Genomic DNA, 27,553 nt, shown 5'->3' with positions numbered 1-27,553 from the left:
ATGATCTATTGATTCGTAACTATCATTCAAAAAAGGAAAGTAGGTATCAGCTGGGAATTAGCATAATATCAAATACAATTTTTAGATTCTTCTCTCATATAATAAATACATCCAGAGCACAGTTTCCCCTCCCCCAACTTCTCCCAGCTCCCTACACATCCCCTCTTCCCCATATTCTCTCTCTCTCTCTCTCTCTCTCTCTCTCTCTCTCTCTCTCTCTCTCTCTCTCCTAACGCAAGCATGTGTATATGTGGAGCGCAGGGGTCAGTGTCAGAAGTCTTTTTCTATCCTGATACATTTTAATTTTTGAGACAGTCTGTCACTAAACCTGGAGCTCACTGATCAGCTAGGCTGTCTGGCTAGCAGGTCTCCAAGAACTGCCTGTCATGGACCTCCACCTGCAACACTGGGGTTACATGTATGTGCTACACCCAACTTTTACATGGGTTCTGGGGATCTGAGCCCAGGTCCTCATGCTTATGCAGCAGGCACTTTGTTCACTGAGTCATCCCCCCAGCTTGGACACACACGCACACACATGCACACATGCATGCACATACATTTGTACCGTGTGCATCACACTGGAAACATTTTACACTTGACCTCAGTTGAAAGCCTGGGCAGAGATCAACTGAAAACATTTTAAATGCGCCGTTGTATTGGAAGCATTCCTTCAAGTCTGCTGGTGTATGATGAATGGTGGGAATTGTCTGGATGCAGAAGTAAGCTTGCTTCATTAACAATTATTCTGCAAGCTTTGGAACTTTGTTCCTAGCTTACAGTTAATTTTGAGAAATGCATTTAATAAGACACTTCAAAATTTATTTGTAGTAGTAAGAACATTTATTTGTATAGTAAGCTTTACAATTAAAAGTGTATAAATTGTATAGGTTTTATATGGAATTTTACCAAAATTTAATTTAAAAACATTGTTATGGCAGAATTTTAAAATCAAATGTTGTTATTCTCTCTCAACAGTGTTCACACACATATGTGCACCTAAAACACACCAACATTTTTAAGGGGGAAAACCCCAATAATTTACTTGGCAAATTGTCTGTTTTCTTTACAGTCTGGTATAGAAGCTTGAAAAATCACAAAGCTTCCAAGGAAGGGCTGTCAGTTCTCAACGAAGACGACAAAGAGTTGGCGGAGCTGCGAGGTCTGGCGGCTGGAGTGGGACTGGCCAATGCCTGCTATGCAGTACAGTATGTGACTCATGCCATCTTCTTGGATCGCAAAGGTTAAGTGTGGACCCAGTATCAAGGGTGTCCACACATCGCACATTTCCCAGGGTTCTTTGGACATCACTGTCAGTAACATTTGTTTCTAATCTCATATGTGGCTTGGGACAAATGGTGACGTATGCTGCAGACAGACGGCTCTTTCTCGCCTGCCAGTTCCTGAATAACCACTCTGAAGCTTAATATTAATTACAAACTATTTGGCCTATTAGCTCACACTTATTATTAACTAGCTTTTACATCCTAAATTAACCCATTTCTATTAATCTGTTTTTACCACGGTGGTCGTGGCTTGTTACCTCACATCTTGCTTCTCCAGAGGCTGCTGGCGTCTGCCTGACAGCCTTCTTTCTTCCTGCAGCTCTGTTTGGATTTCCCACCTAGCTGTATTCTGCCCTGATATAGGCCAAAGCAGCTTCTTTCTTAACCAATGGAAAGAAAACATATTCACAGCACACAGAGGGGCATCCCACATCATCTGTGGTTACCCTTAAGAGAAATACAAACACATTGCCTTCTATTGCTTAATCATGTGATTAAAAAACCAACTTAAGAAGGAGAAATGTAAAAAAAAAAAAAGAAGAAATGTATCACTTTGAAAAGACTAAATGACTGAGAAAGGAGAATGTCCTTAAAGTCTTGCATGTATCTTCCTATTCTCTTATGGAAGCTGTATGATGATTGCCTACAGTGTTCCTGTAAGAAAATGAGTTCTAAACTTTCATTATTATTAAGGAAATTAAATATTTCTTTGCACAAGACACTATGCCATACTCTTTGTAAAAAAAAATCCTATGGTCATAGGCCTTGCTTGCTGAAATCTACAAAACAGGATTTAAAATAGATGCATAATACAGAAACGAACCAAACCAGCTCTTCAGAGGAGAGGTTTTTTTTTTGTTTTTTTTTTTTTTAAATACACTGTGCATCTGATAATTAAGATTCTTGCTGAAGCTGGAGAAATGGCTTAGTGGTAAAAAGCACTGACTGTTCTTCCTGAGGACCCAGGTTCAATTCCCAGCACCCACATGGCAGCTTACAACTGTCTGTAACTCCAATTCCAGGTGATCACTCATGCACAGAGAGACAAACATGCAAGCAAAGCACCAATTAATGCACATAAAATAAAAATAAATAAATCACCTTTTAAAAAATATTCTTGCAAACAGAACAAAACAAAACTCAAAGTGTACTTAATGTAGATTAAGTAGCAATGCCATAATATCCCAAGGTGAGGACTGGCCTTTGGGAGGCCACGTGGGGACAGATGAGCTGCCCTTTTGGTCAGAGTCAGTCTTCTTTGTCATGGAAGCAGGGAGGAGAGAGAGGCGAAGGGACAGCTCCAGGGACCAGCTGCTTCTGGTGCTATTTTCTTCATCTGCAGCCGGTGTTACACGCATCTGCAACCCAGAGAATTTCATAACTCCTCATTTTGATCGAAGCTGCTACAGTAGAAGCCTCGGGGAAGCTTTCACTTTCATTTTCACATAGAAACTATGGTGTTCAGAAGTAAAGTGACAGACTTTGTGTAAAAACTGATAGAATAGGAAGGTTATAGGAGCACAAAATTCCTCATTACCAAATTAGAATGTACAGTGCTGCCAAGTGCTGAGATAGCTCGATTTCTTTCAAATACAAATGTATACACCTTAGGGAGCATACGAGGTCCTTAGGGAGAACAAAAATATTGTTATTTTACAGTACTCTTCCAACCCAAGAAGAGATTGAAAATCTTCCTGCCTTCCCTCGAGAGAAGCTGAGCCTGCGCCTTTTGCTGGGGAGTGGAGCTTTTGGAGAGGTGTATGAAGGCACAGCCGTGGACATCCTAGGAGTGGGAAGTGGCGAAATCAAAGTGGCCGTGAAGGTAATGTGCATCTCGGAGCTCTGCCAGGCAGATGGCTGCACAGAAATCCAGCACTAGTGGTGGAAGAGAGGCCTTCCAGTTCAGTAACATGATGTGCTACATGTCTCAAAGCAGAATCTCAGTCTGTTTACTAATAAAGAAACGATAAGAGTTTAAGGCGATGAATATGCTAATATTTTGGGTTTGACCATTATCCAATGGATATATAACCCCAGACATCATGTTGCATAGAAAAATTATGTACAAATAGTATGTCAACTACACATAAGATAAATTAAAGGCTGGTGAGTTGGCTCAGTGCTTAGGAATGCTCGTTGTTCTTGAAAAGGACCTGGGTTTGGCTCCCAGCACCCACATGGTGGTTCACAAGCATAACTATTCATAACTCTAGTACCAAGGGATCCCAACAATCTCTTCTGACCTCTAATGGCAACAGGCACACATGTCATACTCACACATATGCAGGCAAAAACACTCATAAAAAATAAAATAAATAAGCATTTGAAAAGTAAGTTAAATTTTAAGAATGGCAGAATGTGAAAGTCTGTTATTAGCTACAAAAGCCACCCATCATTTCCCCCATTTTCAGCAGAATTTTAAAGGAGAATATATCCAGAGCTTATGTTACTATTAAAGCTATTAATTAGGTAAGACCTAACAGAGATTTATTTCCCATTGAAAGTACTCTAAGAGGAGGTTTGAGATAATAGCTTGATTTGGAGAGTCCTTGTCTAGTATTTCAAAAGCCCTGGCTTGATTCCAGCACTGTAGCAAAAAAAAAGGTGTGATGTGCGTGCCTGTATTCCCAATACTGCAGGAAGAAGTAGGAGAATTATGTTCAAGGTCATGCTTGGCTTCACACAAAGTCAGAGGCCGGTATGAGCTACAAGAGATACTGTCTCAAAACAACAATAACAATATACTTTACATACACTAGAATTGTACAGTAAATTCCTCAGGATCCAGATTAGCACTTAGCATGCATTCTCAAACTTACTGCCCATGTGCTTTCTGCTTTAACTCTTGAATTCTGCCCCTGCAGCTCACAGAACTTTAGTAACCTCTAAACAAACAAGGATTTCCACTAAACTTTACTTACAAACACCGACGTCTGAATTTTCTATGTCATGAAATTCTACTCTCTACCAATATTCCCACCATTTAGGAGGATGGAGGCTGATTTCAGACTCTATGCTGTATAGACACAGGTGACTGAACACAGAGACTCATATAGACACAGGTGACTGAACACAGAGACTCATATAGACATGGGTGATAGGACACAGAGACTCATATAGACACTGGTGATAGAACGCAGAGACTCATATAGACACGGGTGACTGAACACAGAGACTCATATAGACACAGGAGATAGAATATAGAGCCTTTATAGATATAAAAGACAGACTGCATCTGCCTATAAGCTATGCTTGCCATTGTGTATTTGATGCATTTTAGAGAAATACAACATATGATCTTACGTTCTGGTAACATTTCTCTCTGATAGAAGACTGAGCAATCTCATATAATTAAATAGTATCTTGGTCACTACTTTATGGAGACTTTTGCTCTAAGGATGGCCAATCTGTGTTGCTAAAATTCTTTCCATTTCCAAATGATGGAGTTGAAAAGTCCTGTAAGTTTCTCTAGTCTGGACCCATTAAACACGTATTTATTTATTTTCTCACTTGCTGAGGTGACTGGTGGCCTGGGTGTACTTGTGCCAGCTGAGAGTTGCCATTTCTGAAATCCTTTCTACTTTATTCTTCCTTGCTACCCCATAATACCAATGTGAGTGCCAAGAATTAGGAAGGCATCACTCAGACCAGGGAGATGAGGTAGAATGGTCTACATACATGGTTTAGGAAGGGGAAATTTTCCTAAAAATATCTCCATCTCACCAGTTTTTCTCTTACGTTTTGTTAGCTGGAGCTAAAACATGAGACTCACGGCAGAGAGACTGGAGAGTTTTAGACTAGCTTTTCATGATTAATTTACATCTATTGACTAGTAAAGAGCTACAATCCTCCATAAAATGAACCAGGGTGCGATTGCAAATAAAGTGGGAAAGTTGACAAGAAAATCTGAAAAGATGCTGACCCATTGAATGCCCAAATTAGTGTTAAATTCTTCTATATATGGAAAGAGGGGTAAACCTTTAAGAGTGTTGGCTGCTCTTCTAGGATATCCAGTTCAGATTCCCAGAACTCATATGCCTCTCATGTCCACCTAGAACTCTTGGCCCAGGAGATCTGATACTCTCTTCTGGCTGCCACAGGCACTGTACACACGTGATGTACCAACATACATATGGGCAAAGAGCCATACACACAAAATACACAATAAATTAATTGAAAACATAAAATAAAAAATTATATTTTATTGGGACTTTAAATATTTGTTTCTCAACCTTTTATCTAGCGGACTGAGAAATTATTTTTTGTGATAAATCTATTTTATTTATTTATTAAAAATTTCCACCTCCTTCCATTTCTCTCCCACTCTCCTCTCCCCTCCCCCCACTCCTCTCCCCCTCCCTCTCCAGTCCTAAGAGCAGTCAGGGTTCCCTGCCCTGTGGGAAATCCAAGGTCCTCTGCCCTCCAGCCAGCTCTAGGAAGGTGAGCATCCAAACAGACTAGGCTCCCACAAAACCCGGACTGAGAAATACTTGATTGAACAGAAGCAGTTACAGAAGTTTTAGAGACCACACACAGCACCAACAGGGGATTTACAGATTATACGCAATGCTATATCTGTGATTTAGTTCCTGATATCAGAGCAGCTAATGCAACAAAACAGACACAACAACAAAGAAGACAAAACAATCAACAGAACGTTGTCTCCACTACTCACTGGGCTCCCAGTGTCTGATTTCTGGCTTGCCTTTGTTTCTCACAGACCTTGAAGAAGGGTTCAACAGACCAGGAGAAGATCGAGTTCTTGAAGGAGGCGCACCTGATGAGGTACTGGCGTAGTTCATGCAGTAAATTTCTCTTACTAGTGTGGATACAAAGCTTTCGTTTCTCTGTGTCGGATTTTTAACATCCAATGACCAGATCATTCTGAAAATAAACGTGAACAAAGACTTTAAAAGGAAATAAATCTTTATTCATTAAGTATTTTCTAGAAGCCAGTCTTCAGAGCCTGGGTAGGTAGTTCCCAGGCAAAAGATCCTCCCATCCCTTATCTTTAATTTGGACTGTGTTCTTCATGCAAATTCTGAGGTTCTTTTACTTTTAAAATGTACCTATTCTTACTGAGGGATAATGGGTCAAGTAGACCGAGGAGGAATGTTTCTTTATGAGTTCTGGTGTTAGCAGGAATATCTCTTGCCCGGAAAACTTGTCGGGAAGGTTTCAGCCTGCAGCACTCATGAGAAGTGCACAAGGACATCTTAAGGAGAAGAGGGAGGCAGAGACCCCTGGGGAGTCAAGCTGGGTCCTCTAACTAGGCTGGGGCTTTCTCACTCTAGGGTCTTCACAAACCAATGAGGCCCAAGCCTGAAGATCTGGGTTGTGTCCCCAAGAGGGGGAGGATACTTGTCATAACTGCGATGACACAGACATGCTTCTAAACATCTTTCCAAGACTATTAGTCAAAACTGCTTTCTTTCCTAATCATAAAACCCCCATAATGAAAAAGAAACATTATTTCCTCTAAAACTCCTTCTAGTCTTCACAGATGCTCTGGCCACTAGAGGTTGCCACGGTCCATCTTTAAGGCAAGCATACAGAAGGGGAGTCAGGCAAGGGAAGCTCTCCCTTGTTAGAGGGCTTCGAAAGGACTCTTTGGGTGAACTGCTTGGGACTGTTGTAAGGATCGTGTCATCCAGTTTGTGACTTTTCCCCTCTCAGCAAATTTAATCACCCCAACATTCTGAAGCAGCTGGGAGTCTGTCTGCTGAGTGAGCCCCAGTACATCATTCTGGAATTGATGGAAGGAGGAGACCTTCTAAGCTATCTGCGGAAAGCCCGGGGGACGACGGTAGGTGGTGGCCTGTGCCACAGTGACTTCTTTCCTTCCTTCCTTCCTTCCTTCCTTCCTTCCTTCCTTCCTTCCTTCCTTCCTTCCTTCCTCCCTCTTGCTCATTTTCTTTTTAATTTAAAAGTTTCCTTTTCATTTTACATACCAACCACAGTTCTCCCTTCTTGCCCTCCTCCCTCTTCTCCCACCTCGATCTCCCTCCCACCCAACTCCCCATCTACTCTTCAGAAAGGATAAGCCCTCCTCATGAAGAGTCTACAAAGTCTGTCATATCAAGTTAAGGCAGATCCAATCCCCTTTCTCCCGGTATTGAGGCTGAGCAAGGTATCCCACTGTAAAGAACGGCTCTGAAAAGCTAGTTCATGCACTGGGGATAAATCCAGGTCCTATTGCCAGTGCCCCCACAGACTGCCCAAGGCCCAGAACTATCACCCACATTCCAAGGGCCTAGTTCGGTCCTATGCAGGTTCCCCAGCTGTCAGTTCAGAGTCAGTGAGCCTCCACTAACTCAGGTCAACAGTCTCTAAAGCAGTGTGCTAGACTTTCCTGTTGGTTTTCTTCAAGTTTAGTGTGCAGTAGCTTTGGCTGGTGGGAGAAGCTCTGCAGGTGGTATGAAAGAAAGTACATCTTTTCTTCATCTTGGATTAGGGTAATTGGAACCCTGAGCTAATAATTGAGCCTTGTTTTAGTACTGAATGAGAAAACAGACCTCTTATAAACAAAAGCACACCCCCCTCCATGAGGTTTGTGGGGAAACAGAAACACATATCTCTCAACTTCATCTACTCTGTCCATCCCAGATTTTATTTCAAATCTTGATGTATACTAAATTTTGCAGCTGGATGGATCTGCTGACCTTGATCTTGGTAGGCTGAGCTATTCTTCAGGATGACAAAGCTATTTGGATTTTTAAAAATTTGTTCATTTTTCTCTTCTATTGAAAGTAGATTTTTTTTGGCATATAATATGTCCTGATCATGGTTTTCCCTCCTTATGTTCTCCAAGTTCCTTCCCACCTTCCCCCCATTCAAATCTACCCCCTTTCTGTCTCTCATTAGAAAACAAAGAGACTCCTAAGGGATAAAATTAAAATAAAATAACATAAAACAAAAACTGACAGGTCAGAATTGGACAAAACAAACAGGAGGAAAAAGAGTCCAAAGAGGCATAAGAACCAGATATAGATGCAGCGGCCCACACATCAACACACTCTATAAGCAAATGATCTGTAGAGTAAAAGAGAGGAAAAACATATAAATTAAAGTGCTGAGATGACATTATAAGACAAGGAACCTTCAAAGATGCTGTTGACCCTGTTTTCTGTTGGCCATCTACTGCTGGGTATGGAGCCTAGAGTAGTTTGTCTCTCCAGTGAGACCCCCTTGAAGAAGAGTAAACTTTTATGTTCGAGTGGTTCGAGTTGGAGATAGCATCTCCGTTAGGGACGGGGGCAGATGTCTACTTTCCCTTTCAACTCTAGGACCTCCATCTGGTGCAGACTCTTGCAGGTCCTCTGACTGCAGTCTCGGTCTCCGTGACTTCATATGTGCATCCACCTGTTGACTTAGAGGCCTTGCTTCCTTGGTACTCTCCTTTGGCATCACAACATTTTGGCTGAAACAAAACTTTTGGCTTCATGCATCCTTGCTCATTCCATCTACTCAGTGTCCTGTTTGCTCCCCTCACCTAGATACTCCTAAAACCCCTGCTCTGTAGTTCAGCCTTCCCAGTGTGGTTCCAGTTGATCCATCCTTCCGTTCCCAGTGCCTGGCACAGGGCAGATCCTGGAAATACTCTGGCATGTTGGGCATCTTCCTGCAGGATCCTGCTTTATATCTCTGATGAGAAGACAAGAGGCAAAGCGCTCATAGATTTAAAACACTTTTTTTCCTAACTGAACTAAGCAGTGTGGGGCTGAACAAAGCCTACAGCAAGGTGGGTAGCGTGAGAACCAGGAGGCTGTGTGCTATCTCACACACACTCCAGGTCTTCATGTCTTTTGGTGTTTACCTGGTGTCTCAAATACTCTGCTTATACTGAGGCGCACTGACTTCATCTTGAAGGGACATCTATTCACTTCCTAAAGTAGAAGAAACTTTAACAAGGACTTCCCCACATCCCTGCCCCACTGTTCCCACATCACACACAGGAGAGCTTGTAGCACTCTCCCGTGGGGACCACATTTCCCATCCAGATTTTCATTTGCATGACTTCTCATCCTGATGTGCAGCTGAGTCAGCCAAGTCTTGTGACTGCGGCATTTATTTTATTTTTTTCTGATCTTGGAATATTCATAAGCACTGTCTTTTGCCTTCATCTCCATCTACTTTTTCTATTTACTCTGACAGAATTGTGCCCTTCCTAGAAAGGCATCTGAGCACTTATTTCTTGGGCCCGTCCTCCCAGGAGCCCATGCGGGTGCTTGTTCCAGGCTAGCCATACGTTTGTCAATCTCGGACTTTATTCCTGTTCATCTTGGTGTCTCCCTTCTCTCTTGCCCATACTGAGCTCTTTACCACCCATCACGTGACCGCTCTTTTCCGGCTCAGGAAAGCATGCACTTGGGGTAAAGGTTTGCTTTTTTGTGTCTTTAACTTTTTGGGACAACATTTTTCTACCTGCATTTATTATCCACTGATCTCTTCTTTTGCCCCATATTTGTTTTTAATTGTTTCTTTTCATTTTTGAGATTATAATATAATCAATAACATTTTTCCCTTCCCATTTCTCCACATAAAAATTTTCATATACCTCTTCCTTCTCTCTTTCAAATTCATGATCTCTTTTTTCATTGCTGTTGCATGCATATACATGATTTATGTATATGTATATATTCCTAAACACATAAGTATAACGTGCTCAGTTTGTGTGATGCGACTTATATGTTTTTCAGGGGCTCCTGAGGGCAGAGGTTAGAGGGGTATGTCACAGTGATCAGTTGTAACGCCGGTTTTCAGGGGTCCTGAGGGCAGAGGTTAGAGGGGTATGTCACAGTGATCAGTTGTAACGCCAGTTTTCAGGGGTCCTGCAATTCTTCCCCACCTTTTTTTTTTTTTTCTGACTGAGCAGACTGTCTTTCAGGGCCTTATCTTACTCTCACCATGGAAGACAAGACACTATTGGGTGCTTTGTCCCACATGACAATACTACCGTCACTCTGTCATTTGTGCTGGTTTCCTCGTGACCTGTCACCTCCACACACGAGTATTCAAAGGCATCATGATAGAAGCAGCGGCATTGAATCGAGCGTTTTCTAAGTTTGTCTTTGCTTTTTTTTTTAAAAAAAATTTGGTAGTCTAGGATCTTATTAATGTAGAAAATCACAAACAAATCATATCAAAGTAAATGTGTGTTTTGGACAAAACCAAGGCAGGTGATGTAACATTAACAACTATCTTTTTCATTTCTTCCCCTATTTTTTCCATTTATTTTACATACCAACCGCCGTTTGCCTTCCCTCCTCTCTTTCTGTTCCCTTCTTCACCTCCCTTCTACTCCCCCCTCCCATCCACTCCTCCTCCATCTCTATTCAGAAAGGGACAGGCCTCCCCAGGGAGCCAACAAAGTATGTGTTAAGTTGAGGCAGGACCAAGCTCCTTCCCCAGCATCAAGTTTGGGCAAGCCATCCCAGCATGGGGAATAGGTTTCCAAAAAGTCAGCTCATGCTCCAGGGACAGGTCCTGATCCCACTGCTAATGGTACCAAAAACAGACCAAGCTACACAACTGTCACTCACACTCAGAGGACTTAGGTTGGTCCTATGTAGGTGCACTAGCTGTTGGTCCAGAGTCCATGAGCTTCCATGAGCTCAGGTCAGCTGTCTCTGTGGGTTCTCCAGTCATGATCTTGACCTCCCCTCCCCAGGCTTGTACAATCCCTCCTCCCTCTCTTCAGCTGGACTCCAGGTGCTTGTCCTAGTGCTTGGTTGTGGATGGCTGCATCTGCTTCCATCAGTTACTGGATGAAGGTTCTGTGATCACAATTAGGGTAGTCATCAATCTGATTACAGGAGAATGCCAGTTCAGGTACCCTCTCCATGATTGCTAGGAGTCTTAGCTGGGGTCATCCTGTGGATTCCTGGGAGTTTCCCTGACACCAGGTTTCTCCCAAACCCTAAAATGACCCCCTCTATCAAGATATCTCTTTCATTACTCTCCCTCTCCATACCATCCCCAACTTGACCAACCCAATTTCTCTTGTTCTCATACCCCATCTTCTCCTCTCCACCCCCACCCCCAGTTTGCCCAGGAAATCTCATCTATTTCCCCTTCCTAGGGAAATCCATGTGTCCCTCTTAGGGTCCTCCTTGTTATCTAGCTTCTCTGGGACTGTGGGTTGTAGCCTGATTATTCTTTACTTCACATCAGATATCTACTTATGAGTGAGTACATGGCCTGTTTGTCTCTCTGGGTCTGGGTTACCTCACTCAGGATGATTTTTTTCTAGTTCCATGCATCTGCCTGCAAATTTCATGATGTCATTTTTTACAGCTTAGTAATATTCCATTGTGTAAATGTACCACAATTTCTTTATTGATTCTTTGGTTGAGGGACATCTAGGTTGTTTTCAGTTTCTGGCTATTATTAATAATGCTGGAATGAACATAGTTGAGCAAATTCCCTTGTGATATGATTGAGCATCCTTTGGATATATGCTCAAGATTGGTATGGGTGGGTCTTGAGGTAGATTGATTGAGTCCCAGTTTTCTGAGAAACTGCCATACTGATTTCCAAAGTGGCTGTACAAGTTTGTGCTCCCACCAGCAGCAGAGGGGTGTTCTCCTTACTCTATATCTTCTCCAACATAGGCTGTCATTAGCGTTTTTGAGCTTAGCCATTCCGACAGGTATAAAACGGTATCTCAGAGTCCTTTTGATTTAAATTTCCCTGATAGCTAAGGATGAGCAACTACTTTTTCATTGAGTGATTAACACTTGCAGGGATAGACCTTGGTAAAGTTTTAAAATGACGAGAGTTTATGAAGACAAAACAAGTGGCAGGTAATGGCAACATCTAAAGTTAAGGAGGCCAAATATGGGGTGGTGGGGTGTCCCAACTTTTACAATGGATAAAAGGCATGGTTGGGGATTTAGGCAGGCAGGTGGACAGGCGTATCATGGATATCTTATCAGAAGAGAACAGGATAATAATCACCAGTATGAAGTTTAAGAGAATCATAAAGTGCTTACAAGTAAAGTGGGGTTTGCCTATAGCGAAACAGAGTTCTGTTCACACAGCAGCTAACTAGTCAGTCAGGATGCCTGCAGGATTCAGACATAGGCCATGACATAGATATCTGGTGGACCTGAGCCAGATTTGGAAGGGATATGATTAAGTGCTTGTTATATATAAGCAATGTTACACACCTTATTTTTGATCTTGAAAGGTCAGTCATACAATGTTCATTTTATATATAAGAAAATTGCCTACTTAACTTAAGAAAAGTCAAAGAATTAACAGCAGAACTATATTTCAAATCTACAGATATAGTGGTATATCACTATTTGTATTTGTATATTTTTCTCATGAGTTCTTATAATCCTAATAAAGATTACTTTAGAACAGCAGGCCAGAAGCCTGGTGAATCAGAGATAGGTAGTGTTGCCTGGGACCTTGGTGGTATTCTGTCCCAGAATATGAAGACGACCTCCACTTTTATGTCCTGAGCAAAGCAGCAGGACAGCACGTGGCAGCCCCTCTGCATGAGTAACTGACAGGTTGTAAGGTTGTATGAGCTCGGGAGTCCTTTGAGATGCATGTGAAGGGTGTGGATGATATCGAGAATAAGGGTCTATTCTAGTGAGGTAACAGCAGGGAAAAATTAGCCGAGGGTTAGAAAACACAGAGCAGATCTAAGGAAGGACAAATAGTTCAGAGAAACTGAAGTGCAGCTTCTGAGAGGAGAAGCAAAGGGGAAATGAATGGGCAGATAGAGAGCCTGGTGCAGCCTGGGGCTGCCATGAGGCTGTGCCCAGCATCTGATAATGGGTTCTACAGGAAGTTAGGCACAACAAAGGAGCTAATGAAAAGACAAGAGGCTGGACACACGGGGGAGTCTTTGAATACGTCAGATTAGGGATGATAAAGCCTGGACCAAAGTAATTGCAGGGATATGGAAAGGCTCAATGTATGACTGCTGCCTCCAGGCAGGAACTTTGAATTTTCTCCATATGCTACTAATAAAAATTTTGACTGGCTTTTTCCCCCTCACTAGAATTTCTTTCAAAAAGTATAACCTCATCTATATTTCTGCTGGCTCTTTTTAGATGAAAAAGGTAATCTGGAAAGATAGTTTTGCTAATAATTTACAGGGTGGGAGGTCCTACATGGAACAGGCCCATTGTCCTGACTAACGTAAATCAAAGTCATTGAACTAATCATTAATCTAGCTAGCATAGATTATTTTTAATAGACTATTGCTACCACTGTGTGATCAGATGCCATTTGTTTATTAAGTGCTTATTGTGTGTTGACAATATTGTATATCTGTCTTATTTTGAATCTTGAAAAGTTTGTCACAATATTCCCATTTCACATGCAAGAAAATTGCTTAATTAATGAGCAACTTCACATAATTGATAGCAGAGCTAGATTTCAAATTTATAAATACAGTTTGCTTCCATGTTACATAGCTGTTTGTTTTCCTCTTGGGTTCTTACAACCGTAAAAAGATTTCTTTAGAACATCTTATACAAGAGTATACATTCATATAGACATGTATATTCATATATATCCATGCATATGTGTATGTATTTTCTGCCAAGTGGGAAAGCACTGATAATGTTTCCTTCATCTCTTTCAGATTCATGGCCCTCTGCTCACCTTGGTTGACCTTGTAGAGGTGTGTGTAGATATTTCTAAAGGCTGTGTCTACTTGGAGCAAATGCACTTCATTCACAGGTACTATGATATTGTGGATACAAGGCTATTGGATGGTCCCATGACAATCGTGACTTTTGGGTAGCTCACTCTAGAGAGTTAAACAGTTTCATTCCTTCAAAGGACCAGCATCGCTGTAAAAAGTCTCTGTATTGGTTACTTTTCTCATTGCTTACAAAATGCTCAACAAATGAAACTTAAAGAAGACAGGAAGGGTTTATTTTGCTTATAGTTTGAGGAAACAGTGCACCATGGTGGGGTTGCCATGGCAGCGGGAATGTGAGGCAGCCAATCATGTTGCGTCTGTGCTCAGAAAGCAGAGGGAGATGAACACTGGTGTTGAGCCGGGTTTCTCCTTTTCATTTAATGTGAGACCCTACACCTTAGTTGTCCGCAGTTAGGGTAAGTTTCTCTCACTTCAGCAACCAAATATGGAAATTTCCTTACGGACACACTCAGAGATCTGTCTCTAAGTGATTCTCGATCCTGTCCACTTGTCAATCAGCTTTAGTCATCAGACGTCTCCCTTCTTCTCAGACCTCCTGGCATTACTTGTGTGACCTCCAGAATGCTGTTTATCAAATGTAACTTCTCCCATAGGGATCTGGCAGCTCGGAATTGCCTTGTATCTGTGAAAGACTACACCAGCCCTCGGGTAGTCAAGATTGGCGACTTTGGACTGGCAAGGGAAATCTATAAAAACGATTATTACAGAAAGAGAGGGGAAGGCCTGCTTCCTGTTCGGTGGATGGCTCCAGAAAACTTGATGGATGGAATTTTCACTTCTCAGTCTGATGTATGGTGAGCTACACAGAAGCACAGAAAAATGGGGGCAAAAGTGTCAAATATCAGAATGTATGATTCTGCTCTTTTATAAATTATTTTGTTTATTCTCTCCCCCACCTTGGTGTGTATGATGTGTGTGCAGGGAGATTAGTGATTCCCCTGAGGCTGCTAGTCAAGGAGAACTATTATTTCTCTCAAGTTCCTTATATCTCTCTCTCAATAACTTTTTATCATTTATCTAAAAATTTTACATGAAATAGAGTCATTTATTTAAAGCATTTTGCTATACGCCAAAGGTGTGTCTGCTTGTGACTAGCAGAAATTGTACTTATCAGTAATGTTCAGGAAAGTGCCCTGGTACTGTCTACAGGGAATGCTTCATCTGTAGTTTATAGATAGATTTGAAGTCATGGATTAAGAAAAATGTAGACATTGGGTCCCTTGATATTTGAGTTTTGCTCTCTATTCTTAACTTTTGATTAGAGGTCCTAAAAATTTACAAATTTTTTTCAGTGAGAAAAAAAAATCATATAGGAGAAGAAACTTTGCCCTAAGCAATCCATTTTTATTCATGACTTTTTTCTCTATGTTTGTCATCATTTTATCCTCTTCAGATTCAGGGCAGGGGGAGGAAATGGTGATAAGCTTTCTTGTTCACCTGCACATGTGTCTGTATGTGCTCTGGTGTGCTTCTGTCTCTGTGTACATGCATGCTTGTGCATTTGCCGGCATGTATGCCTGGGTCTGCTGTGTGTGCCCCACACTAAGCCTGTCTACTATCTTTGAGATGTGGCTCATCCGCAGTGTCTTGTTCTACTTTTTCTTAATACCAACCTCCTTTTAAGTCTCTTATTTGCTTTTTATAAGGCCAGTAATGCCAATCACAAAGTAGGCCCTGTAGCCCCAGGAATTGTGATGCTGGAGAAGCTACCGTAAACCTGATGTTTATAATAAATATAATTAAAGAGAACCCTTTAACATCCTAGGTCTTTCGGAATTCTGGTTTGGGAGATTTTAACTCTTGGTCATCAACCTTATCCAGCGCATTCCAACCTTGATGTTTTAAACTATGTGCAAGAAGGAGGGAGACTGGAGCCACCAAGAAATTGTCCTGACGACCTGTAAGTTAATCATGTTAGCATAAGCACCCCCAAAACAGAAACACGTGCACACACAGTCTTAGGGCTCACGGGCATGGCCTGTTAAAAGAAAACCTGGGATTTATATATTTGTACATCCCACATAAAATATAAACTAAGGCAGGGATTTAATTTACTTAATACAGCATGGCTTTGTTCTTATGTCTGCATGTCGTATTTTGTTTCAATAGAAAATTTTGGCGAGTATAATATTTTTGTAGTCATAGTAAATACAAATACATAAATATAAGATTTCTCTCTCTCTCTGTGCTTCATTTTACTTTGAGAATCTTTATTTGGATACTATCATCTTGATCTGTGCCTTAAAATATTCTATTAAATAGAAATATATTAGTTAAAAGTTAGATTGTCTTTTTGATATAGCATATACTGACCAATGAGATTTTACTATTGCTAAAATTATACTGATTTACCAATTTATTTGTTTATACAGTTAATACAAAATTACTGAGTGACTTGGTTCAATCGATTCTGCCTACTATTGAGTTTTAATAGTTACCTTCAACTGTGATTTGAGTGATTTGAGCTCAATTAAAGAAGAAAAAACATTCAGCTATGGTGAATACAAATTCACTTCCCGTGGACATTGTCAACAGAAATATCATCTTGGAACTTTGTCCAAGAGGTGTTTTACATAAAAGATTGTAAAAACAACAACAAAACAACAACAAATAACCAGCAAGTATAAACATTGCATACGCTGCCAAGCCAAACATCATGTGTACAGATGTCTCTACATCAGAGCCACAGCTCTTGCGCACCTTGGAATGTACTCTGAATGAGACGTTAGAGGCGGCAGTGAGATGGCCAGCCAGCATGTAATAAAGTGCTAAACTGTGTGGTCCAGACAAATGCAGAAGGAATTAGCAGTATGTGAACGCACACCACAGTTGCGCTGCCTTGACAGTGCCGTGTTATTTCCAGGACTATTTAGCCTTGAGCCAAAGAATGATTAAGAGTTGGGCACCTTGGTTGGATGTTGCACTGGTGAATGTTTCTGCATTATTTCAATCTTCTGGCCAGAAGATATAAATTACCACACGTTTCCGATTCAACCTTTAAACCTTTTAGGTGAATACACACGTGGTCACATTTGATAACGGCACCTTCAAACCGATTCATGAGCCTTTTGTGGGGAGACAGGGAAATTCTTTAACTTAAAGAATTTATACGAAACGTTTTATTTAGTGCTTGAGGGAGGAGCTAGGATGCCTAAACGTGAAATAAATGTTAACTCCACAGCTGAAAAACTGACCTCTCAAGCACTCTAGATTCCTTCTAGATTCCTTCTAGAATCGTAATAACACAAACATTTCTTTGTGCTCTTATATTTTTTTTGTCTTTTATGTTATTTATTTCCACCAGGGTAGAACTTTTATGTTATTCTTTTCCACCAGGTAGGCACCACGTGTCATCACAATCACGCAGTAGTTTTGGATGGGCTTTAAGGGATAGACGGTTGAATTATACAATCTTACTCTGTTCCATGTTTTGCTTTGGGACGATGGCGAGGAGTATAAACAGATGTGCCATGAAACAGAAAGCATAAGTGTCTCAGGTTTTGCTCCCTCAAAGGAACTAGAAACTCAAGGAGGAAAGGAGCACTAGAATGTTCTTATGGGGAGTGGAGAAAGGATAACATTTTGTGTACTTTTATCTTAAATTAACTTCTCAGTTGAATACATTATTGACCTTATTGTTGTTGGTTTTTTTTTTTTTTGTAACTGAAAATAGATTTTTTTTTTCACGTGATATACTCTGGTTAAGGTTCTCCCTCCCCTAGCTCCTCTCAGATCATCCCCACTTCCTCGCCCCACCCAGGTCCACATCCCTTCTTGGTTTCTCTCATAAGAAACAAATGGGCATCTAAAAACTGTAGTAATAAAATAAGACAAAACCAAAAAAACCCAAATAGTATGAAGCAAATGAACAGAAAAAGAGAGATCCAGAGGAAAGCACAAATGCAAAGACACACGCAAACCCTCGCAAAAATACAAAGTCAGCCACCATAACATATTAGCAAAAGAAGCAAACAAAATAACAGCATAAAAACTAAATACCCCCCTGCAATATCATTGAGTACCTACTTTTTATAAAAATATCCTTCTTTGAAACCGAGACTGTCCACTGATGGTTTTGAAGTTCTTTTGAGCATCATAAAAAGGTGAGCAATACTTGTAGCTACAGGATTCTGCAGAGCCCCGCATAGAGTTAAGAGCCCCCATGGAAAGGAGGTGTACCGGGAAGTGGAGCTCTCATGCCATTCAATCTGGCCATGGCCTTAAGTTGTCACGATAAAGATTAACTACTCTCCTTGGAGTCTACGGCAACTAAGTTTTATTTGAAGCGCGTCTCTGAGATCACAGGCCCAGCTCAGAGGCTGAGAGTCTGAGCTGAGGCACGTTGCACCTCCGCCCACCACCTAAATACTGCTTGCTCTCTGGGTCAGGGGAGCTTGGGATGCCCTGCTTTCCTCAGCTATGGCTGGAATGTGGCGTTCAGAGCATTCCTGGAATCTGTTCCAAGGCTCAGGTGTAAGGTGGGGGGGGGCGGGGTGTGAGGGATGGGCTGGGGGGGGAATGAAAAGCAAAGTCTAACAGTGTTCTCTCTAGCTTTTTCTGTGACCGACCACCACACCTGTGAAAAAACAGGATCAAAGGGAAAGCTGCTGCTTGTAAGAGCTTTCTGCAGCCTGCACCGTGCCCCCTGCCCTGCGTTCCCCGCTCTCCCCTCTCCCCCCCTTCCCCGTGATGGACACATCACCGGGACAGCCTTACTGGAGAGACTCTCAAATGTAGGGGACACCAATGGCAGGCTGAGTAATCATAACATATCGTTTTGCTTTTAAAAATGTTCAGCTCGATTCTAAGTCTCTCTGGGATTGGACACAATGAAAGGAGGGATTTTTGAAGTTTGTGTTTTTGGTCTCTTGTTTAAATACAGACACTTGGCCCCTTAAAAGTAAAAGATGCTGTAACATTTTCCTGTGTCGAACTTCAATGGTTTCATGAATTCAAGGATTTTAATATGCATGAAGAGTAATACCGAACACAGCTAATGAGTCTCATGCTTTTTTAGAAAAAAAAAAAGTGGGGGACCAAAACAAAGCCAAAGACTTAAAGAAGATCAAAGGGCCACATAGTGAGTGAAGGGATTTGAAGCCCAGTTCTTAGCCAAATGAATTACTCAAAGTATAGTGAATACTTTTCTAGAATTAAAACAAGCATCCCCACAAATTTACATGAACCCGTGAAACAGAAGATGCATCTAGGCCTGGGTATTTGAGGTGTGTAATGTACAGTCCTAAACACTGACATGAGTGTTGGTAAGAAGCCACCCCCTGAGCCACAGCCGTAATTGTTAATTTACTTGAAAGACCTAAGTAAAGCTTTCTTAGGAGTATTAAATTCTTAAAAGCCTCTTCATTTCATCCCATTGCCAGTTTATTGCTGTGCGGGGCTCTAGTCTTTTAGCTGTTGCAGTTTTATGTAGCCCCTCTCTGCTTCGGCGGCCGCTGTCTCTGCGTACTGTGACAAGTACTGCATACTTTGCACATGCTTTTTCCCCTTCTAGTGCATTCCCTGACTTTAATACACATCCTGCTCCAGTGACTAGTTTCTTCTCCCAATCCCTTCCTTTGTTCATTCCTAATCTGCTTCATAGGTCTGCAAAGAAAAAAAGCAGGTAGTTAATTATAGATAGTGTCTTCTAGACATGGCAGGGAAGCTGTGCCCATGGTCTCTTAACAAGACGGTTGTCTAAACAGGGCCTGCCTAATGCAACACCACATGATTTGTGAACACGGACTGGGGAAGTTTCGAAGGTCCTACCACTAGATAAAGAGCTCAGACAATCAGTGACTGCTGAGAGAGGGGGAGAGTAATTTTTTTTTTTCAGAGATGAGTTCTCCAGTCTCAAGTGATGAGCTCTAAACACATGTACACATGAGCAATGTTGAATGAACTCAGTAGCTGTGTGTGTATGTGTGTGTGTACATGTGCATGCATGCACATGTGTAACCATAATAATAATTTTTAAGACAGGGTCTCTACGTAGTCCTGGCTGTCCTAGAACTTACAGAGATCTGCCTGCCTCTGCCTCCCAAGTGCTGGGATGCAATACACCTGTCTCAAAAATAATTTAAAAAGAAAAGGTTATAAAATTGTTGAGAGGGAGTGGGCAGCATGGAAGGAGTTGGGGAAAGGATGGACATAGTGGATACATGATACTCATAAGTGAAATTCTCAAAAAAAAAACCCAGAAAGTTTGCCAGTTAGAAAACCAATAATGGAAGTAATAGAGCTAGCTAGAGTCCTTTGGTTCCTTATTAGTTGCGGTTGTAAACAGGGTGGATGAGGCCTGTCACTCTGGATTGAATTCCAGATTGACCCTGAAGATTAGGGGGAATCCCTCATGGTGACACTGTACAGCAATGCGCCTCTTTCTTTCCAGATACACTGATACTGTTTGCAGTGGGAATAGCCCAGACCTAGGACAAATTGTATTATTATAGAGAAATGTGACCATTACTTAAAAAGATGGTTTAAAATGGTGGATTGAAGCAGATCATATACAGCACTGTCTTAAAAGAAGTAATTGTCTTCTTTTAGGTGGGAACTCTGAAAAAAGATCTAAGAATAGACAATGTTTGGAGAGTTATCCTTTTCCTCCCTGTTCATTTGAGTTGCAGCGTGATAAAATGTCACTCTTTTTCGTTGGCTATCCATGTCATCTATGAAGACAGGAGCCACACCGCTGCAACCCTAGCCCCTAATGTTCTGCTGGTGTAAAACAAGTGTCTAAAAAAAGATCTATGATGAGTCAATGTATGTATGCTGTTACAAGTGCTACAGACTTTTCTTCAGCAGTCATTCAGAAAAAGGCAATTCAGCCAACCTATTACAAATGTCTGGGGAACTGAGAGGGTCTGATTTAATCCTGGCAGTGTATAAGAAACAGCCCCGGACTCAAATATGGTTTCTACCTCTCATTCTGCCATTGGATGTCTCTGTTATGTCTATCTGTGGAGTTTAAAAAAGTGATTTCTGCTTCTTTAATCGTTTTTAAAGGTGTTAGTTGCTTGATATGCTAAGTAGACATTTCCAATCATCCATTTACTTATCTCTCAGCTTGAGTTATCACTACTGAGATAATGTCAACTTTTCAAAAGAAATGTCCTGGGTATTGTAGCCACTCTTACAAACAATTCTTCACTCTGTTCATTTGCATTAAACATGGGGAAATGGAAAGAACTCAGGCTCTCTAACATGTCCTTCCATGGAATATTAGTAACGACATCCTGGCATCATGTCCTTTCCCATCTTTACCCACATGTCCAGGTGGAATTTAATGTCCCAGTGCTGGGCTCAAGAACCTGACCAAAGACCGACTTTCCATAACATTCAAGACCAGCTTCAGTTATTCAGAAATTTTTCCTTAAATATTACTTCTCAGTGTGGAGAAGAAGCACATGCCAGTGGAGTCATCAATAAAGGCTTTGAAGGTAAGCTTGATTCTTCAGAATTTTTCCCCAGTGTGACTGAACGAGATCACAATGGAATGCACACAGAAAGCACCATAGGGTAGGTAAGAATAATAATATGCTGGCACTATCATTACCCTGTTTGTTGTGAGCCTCTTTGAAATGCCTTGTATTGTATATTAAAATTTTAAAAAGATCATGCATATCTAAGGTAGCCAAAAAAGTGTGCGTGATAGGCTGTTTTCCTGCAGTCTGTTCATGGCCTCCCTGATGCTAGGCTGTCTCCCTCCAGTCCATTCATGGCATCCCTGCATGCTAGGCTGTCTCCCTCCAGTTTGTTCATGGTCTCCCTGCATGCTAGTCTCTCTCCCTTCAGTCAGTTCATGGCCTCCCTGCATGCTAGGCTGTCTCCCTCCAGTCCGTTCATGTCCTCCCTGCATGCTAGGCTGTCTCCCTCCAGTCCATTCATGTCCTCCCTGCATGCTAGGCTGTCTCCCTCCAGTCCGTTCATGGCCTCCCTGCATGCTAGGCTGTCCCTCCAGTCCGTTCACGGCCTCCCTGGCATGCTAGGCTGTCTCCCTTCAGTCAGTTCATGGCCTCCCTGCATGCTAGGCTGTCTCTCTCCAGTCCATTCATGTCCTCCCTGCATGCTAGGCTGTCTCTCTCCAGTCCGTTCATGGCCTCCCTGATGCTAGGCTGTCTCCCTCTCCAGTCCATTCATGGCCTCCCTGCATGCTAGGCTGTCTCTCTCCAGTCCGTTCATGGTTTCCCTGCATGCTAGGCTCTCTCCCTCCAGTCCATTCATGGTCTCCCTGCCTTTCATCAGTTGTATTCCAAGTGCAGAGTTTACTTTAGATAATTAGAGACTCTCTGTTTATGGTACATTATCATCATTGGCCTCTGCAGGGCTTCTCCGTTATTTCGTGTGTTTGTTTAGTCCGTTTGTCTCCATATTCCTCTCTGGCTCTACTTCCTCTCCCCCTGCCAATTACTATGCATTCTAATTACTTTGTTGGATATCTTTCAATTTCGTATGTCTTGCTGAAATATGTAGTTTGATATGCATGTATGAGGGACTGGCATAACAAGTTGGTGGGCATGGATAGAAGACAGAAAAGGAAGAAGAACACCCCAAAGGAGTGTTGTCATAGAAACCCAAGGAACAGCGAGTAGCCAGTGAAGGAAGAAGTGGGTGAATGTTACAGAAATAGCCAGCCTTCCAGAAGAGTACAGGCATCTTATTGTTGACCTGTATTTTATTATTTATTTAATTCTTCTTTTAATTTTGAGATAGGGCCTTACGTAGCCCAAGCTGTCCTCACACTCCTGTGTAACTGAGGATGGCTTTGAATTACAAATGATCCTCTTGCCTTATCTTGAGAGTGATAAGATTACAATTGTTATTTATTTTTAATTTTTATTGAGCTCTACTTGCATTGTGTTTGAAAAATTCAGGTTTTTGCTCATAGGATCATTCCTTTCCAGCGTTTAAGAGTGTTTTATAAAAATCACAGAGGCTGCCCTGATGGACCTGAGAGGTTAGTTCTTCCCGAGGCTCTACCAAAGGTTTTCATAGACCTATGAATGGTTCACTGAGAGACTGAGGGAGGTAGCAAATGATACTGACATCAAGGCAGCTTCAATACTTTCTGGATTACACTACAACTAACGGGCTATACAACCAGGCCAAACAAAAGAACTTATCTCTGACTGCTTTCTAGAAATGATGCACCATTTTGGTCTGGCTATACTAAATAGATTTAGATGCTAAGTATTGGCAGAGAGAATGGAAATCATAAATACTAGCAATAAAGTCCAATGTCGTGGCACATGCCTACCATCCCAGGACTTAGTAGGCAGAGGCATAGATTATCAAAAACTCAAGGCAAGCTGGTTCTATGTAGGGAGTTCCAGGAAAACCAGGGATACACAGTGAGACTTTGTCCCAAGAAACAAAAAGAAACAAGTATCGTTATTAATAAAATCAGAGACGTGGACATGCTCATTCAGCATAATGGGACAGAGAACTCTAACCGGAAATAAACGATGATGATGCAGAGACTAATCTGGGCTGACAGAAGTCTAACTGTAGTGAAAGAGAACCAGCATTCTTCTCTTTGAAGTTAAGGAAGGGAAAGAAATTCGGGAGCCACTAAAGCTGTGATATTAAGGCTGTGAAGAAGAAAGGCAGGGGAGAGAGAAGAAACAGAGTAAAGAGTGGGCTTTGCATATTTGCAAAAATATAAATCCTAGAGCAGTTTCTGGAAGGCAAACCTGAAAACCTGAATGTAATTCTTTTTTTTTTCCTTTTTGAGACAGGGTTTCTCTGTAGCTTTGGTGCCTGTCCTGAAACTCGCTCTGTAGACTGGGTTGGTCTCGAACTCACAAAGATCTGCCTGCCTCTGTCTCCCGAGTGTTGGGCTTAAAGGTGTGTGCCACCACCACCTGGCTGAATGTAATTTTTCAAGTACAAGAGAAATGTATTAAATAATAGTTTTCTGCTTTGTAGACTGATGAGCATATTTAACATGGGATTGAAGTGTCCATCTTTGTTGTCAATGTAGAAGATATATAATAAGTCAAGAAAATCATTGGAAGAGCTTCCATCATTAAATGAAGCAACATATGATTACAGCAATAATAGCAATAATGCCTATCCTCTGGTCCTACTGACCTAATGGGGGAGAAGGAGGTCAGAAGAGGGAGCAAGTAGAAGGGGAGGAGGAAGGGAAGGACAGAGGGAGGGAGAGGGAAGGATGGGGAAAGAGGGAGGGAGGGAGGGAGAGAGAGAGAGGGAGAGAGAGAGAGATATTAGTAACATATCTGGGCACCTAGTAAAAATATCCCAGTGACTTCATCCCCACGCTTGTGTAAACACCACCTCACCAGCCCAGAGAGTTCTACAGGAAAGAAATCTCAATGCCCCAGTGCTGTTCTAAACATAGCCAGTTAGCCGGTGAATGTCTCGCCTCTAAATGCCCTGCCTTACTCGGAAGTCTTTATTTTAATATTTCCCCTCTAAAGAAGTTGCTGAGTGCCTACCACTTTTGTTCAGAATATCCACCTTAGCTCTGATCTGTAGATTTTATAGTGAATACTTTTTAAACAAAAGTATCAAAACAAGTTCTCCCATCACCACCACTTCTCCCGAGCTCTTTATGCAACAAGATGTATTAATTGCTAAAAGCTTGCCAGGGTCAAGTTACTAAATATTGCTGCCAGCACTCTGAACCAACAAAGTTGGTTAATGGTTTTTCTGAGGCACACAGAAGCATAATTTGCAAAAAGAAATTTATCTGTTTCATATAAATGATCATTTTTGCCCTCACTATCAACAAAGCAAAGATAAATTAAACTTCTGCTTGGTGGAAGTGTTCCAATATACTATTGGATGGATTAAGTGGATGTCAGTGAAGCAGCTAGCAAGAGCGGAAAGGTGTGACCCATAGGTGTTGTTGTGTGGTTTCCCCAAGCCTCCGAAAACCACCTTAATGAAGAGCAGTTGCTTTTTAGTCCGTTGGGGCCACTGAACAACTTAATGTTAAGGATCTTATTTCCTCCATTCGTTGATTTTTCTATTGCTATTATTAGAAATAGCAAGTTTCAGTGTCTGTAGTACAATTGGTGATAACCACAGTTAGTAGAAATTGGGTTGTCTCTGGGTATTCAGCCCGTAGGTACCAGCCAAACTTGACATCCCTCTCAGGGATCACTGTCTTCACTGCTTCTCACACTGCATGGAGATTCAGAGAGACACATCAGGACACAAGCTCATTCTAGCTGTGTGACTTTGAGCACATTATTGAGCTCCTTCACGCCTCATCTCCCTGACCTGTTAAATGTAGACAATAGCCATGCCTAATGAATTGGCAAAAGTAAGTTAACACATGACTATCACTTAGTGTTGCTCAGTGCGTAATAAGGACTCTGTAAGTGTCAACATGAACGATAACCATGTTATTAGTATACTTCATGGCATCCTCCTCCTCCAACCTGGCGTCTCGACTTGGCCAGGTGTGCATCATTTCCCTTGCCTGCACTGCAGAAGATGACCAGCTGTGTCGGCCCCCTGCTGCTGTTTCATCTAGCATACTCCTGCCTTGGAAGCCTCGTTCCTCTCTCTGGCAGTACCCTTAGAGTAACCGCACAGCTGAGCCTACAGAGGGCGAAAGGAGGAGGCGGGCCTAGTGGCACAGTCCTTAACCCCCATGCTTGGGGGGCTGAGGCAGAAGGGCAGAGAGTTCAAGTTTGCCTGGGAAACTCACGGTAACCCTTACAGTAGGCCGGGGATGTAGTTCAGTGTAGACGACTTGGGTAGCATGATTGACACCCTAGGTTCAACCACCTGTGCTGTGTACGACAAGAAAACACTAAACAAGATGAAAGAGACGCATGGAAAGTTCCCTTGTTTAATCTGATTTTTACCCCATTCAGGGATACTTTGTGAATGCTATTTAAAATGGCAGCTCCTTTCCATGCTGGGGCTCTCTAGGCCAGCTGTCCTCAACCTGTGTGTGTTGGGGAAGGTTGGACAACCCTTTGCATACCACATGTTTCCATTGCAATTTATAACAGTAGCAACATTAGTTAGGAAGCAGCCATGCAGAGAATTTTATGGCTGGGGGAGTCAACACAGCCTGAGGAACTGTATAAAGGGTCACAGCACTAGGAAGGTTGAGAACCGCTGCTCTAGGCCTTTGCTCTGCCCATTGCTCTTCACAGTAACTGCTGTCACCTGCGGTTGGGCCTATCGGTTAACTGCCCACCTCCTTCCTTCAGAGTGTGAACTCTGGAGAGCAATGACTCTGTGTTTACAGTTAAGCAGTGCATGCCTTACATCTGGCAGACTGTATATCTCTTATCTTAACAAGCAGCCAGTAACCTGGCATGGTGGTATACAATTTGGAATCCCAGCATGTGTGAGGCTGATGCAGGAGGATCACTTTCAGTTCTTGGCTCATCTGGGTCTACATAGCAGGACCACATATTACAAAAGGAGAAAAGGAACATAGAGTTTGAAAGCAAGTAGGTCAATCACCAAATATAAAGGACTAAGCTTTTAAAGGGAGGTAGGAAACTGTAGGGTTAAGTCTGGTGAAAAGGTCAAAGGCTATTGTAGACAAGGAGCTTCCTGGGGATCCGAACTTTTATCATAAGGCCGGTGAGCTGTTGTACATGTTTCAGTAGAGGCTCTCACTTCTGGGGCATCATGGTATTTTATCCAGTCCTTCATGTAATTGGACATACCACCTACAGTGACATGTCTGCTTTTTTTCTAGAATGCCATATATTGAAGGACAGGAAGCTGGTCCTATTTACTTTTGTCTTTCTAGCATTTAGCTGTCCTCCTCAAAGTTTGTTAAGCAACAATATAAAGTTGAAGTTGTCCCTTTGTATTATCATTACGAACATTAGGTGTGAGATGGATACTGCCATAACTTCCATATTTGTTCACAGGTGAAGATGATAAAATGGTTGCTTTGAATTCAGATGACACGATGCCAGTTGCATTGATGGAAACCAAGAACCAAGAAGGATTAAGCTATATGGTACTAGCCACAAAATGTAGCCAAGGTGAAGACAATTCTGAGAGTCCTCTAGGCCCGAAGGAATCTGGGTCCTGTGGTCTGAAGCAAGATGAGAAGCAACTAGATGCAGACAAAGATTTCGGCCAAGAACCGCAAGTGGCTTCCTGCCCTCCTGGCAGGTCTGGAGGCTTGAACTATGCCCGTCTCGCTCACACTGGACAAGGAGACGTGTCTGATTAACAGCGTCCCATAAGAGAAACAGCCCTGAGACAGACACCATGTTAAGTTACTTGCAGAAAGGAATAAACGTGTGGCTGTAGTCTATGGCTCTGATTGGATACAGCGATGTTTCTGAATTCTGATTTTGGTTCCAAGAGCTGTTTGGTTTCATTCATAGCATTCCCTTTACCAGTGGCCCAATCTTTAGTGGGTTATGAGAGGAACCTTCCTGTCTTCGGAAATCCCAGAAAAATTCTGAAGTCTGGGAAGAAAACACCATGGTCCGTCTCCTGGGCAGCCCTTCCCTTTAAAGCACTGCCTGCTTCCCTGTCTGGGATGCAGTACAAACATCACTGTCAAATGGTCAGTGACAGGAATAGGTCTATTCAAGAACCTGAACGGGGGCTG

At 42.0% G+C, this 27,553-nt stretch overlaps 1 protein-coding gene across 1 annotated transcript in view; it reads left to right on the top strand.

The window, feature by feature from the left end:
* The window catches only part of Ros1 (ROS proto-oncogene 1, receptor tyrosine kinase), a 123,116-nt gene extending 95,950 nt beyond the window's left edge, over positions 1-27,166 (top strand). The window contains exons 36-44 of the mRNA XM_005363617.2: positions 1,073-1,208; positions 2,946-3,108; positions 6,007-6,071; positions 6,963-7,092; positions 13,894-13,991; positions 14,571-14,771; positions 15,743-15,877; positions 21,256-21,419; positions 26,856-27,166. Of these exons, the coding sequence (XP_005363674.1) occupies positions 1,073-1,208; positions 2,946-3,108; positions 6,007-6,071; positions 6,963-7,092; positions 13,894-13,991; positions 14,571-14,771; positions 15,743-15,877; positions 21,256-21,419; positions 26,856-27,166 (1,403 nt within the window). The remainder of the gene's footprint in view (positions 1-1,072; positions 1,209-2,945; positions 3,109-6,006; positions 6,072-6,962; positions 7,093-13,893; positions 13,992-14,570; positions 14,772-15,742; positions 15,878-21,255; positions 21,420-26,855) is intronic.
* The last annotated feature ends 387 nt before the right edge of the window (positions 27,167-27,553 follow it).

The sequence above is a fragment of the Microtus ochrogaster genome, linkage group LG9 (assembly GCF_000317375.1).
Source record: "Microtus ochrogaster isolate Prairie Vole_2 linkage group LG9, MicOch1.0, whole genome shotgun sequence".
Classification (NCBI taxonomy): Eukaryota; Metazoa; Chordata; class Mammalia; order Rodentia; family Cricetidae; genus Microtus; species Microtus ochrogaster.
Note: the sequence above shows the minus strand (reverse complement) of the source record. Positions and strands in the feature narration are given on the sequence as shown.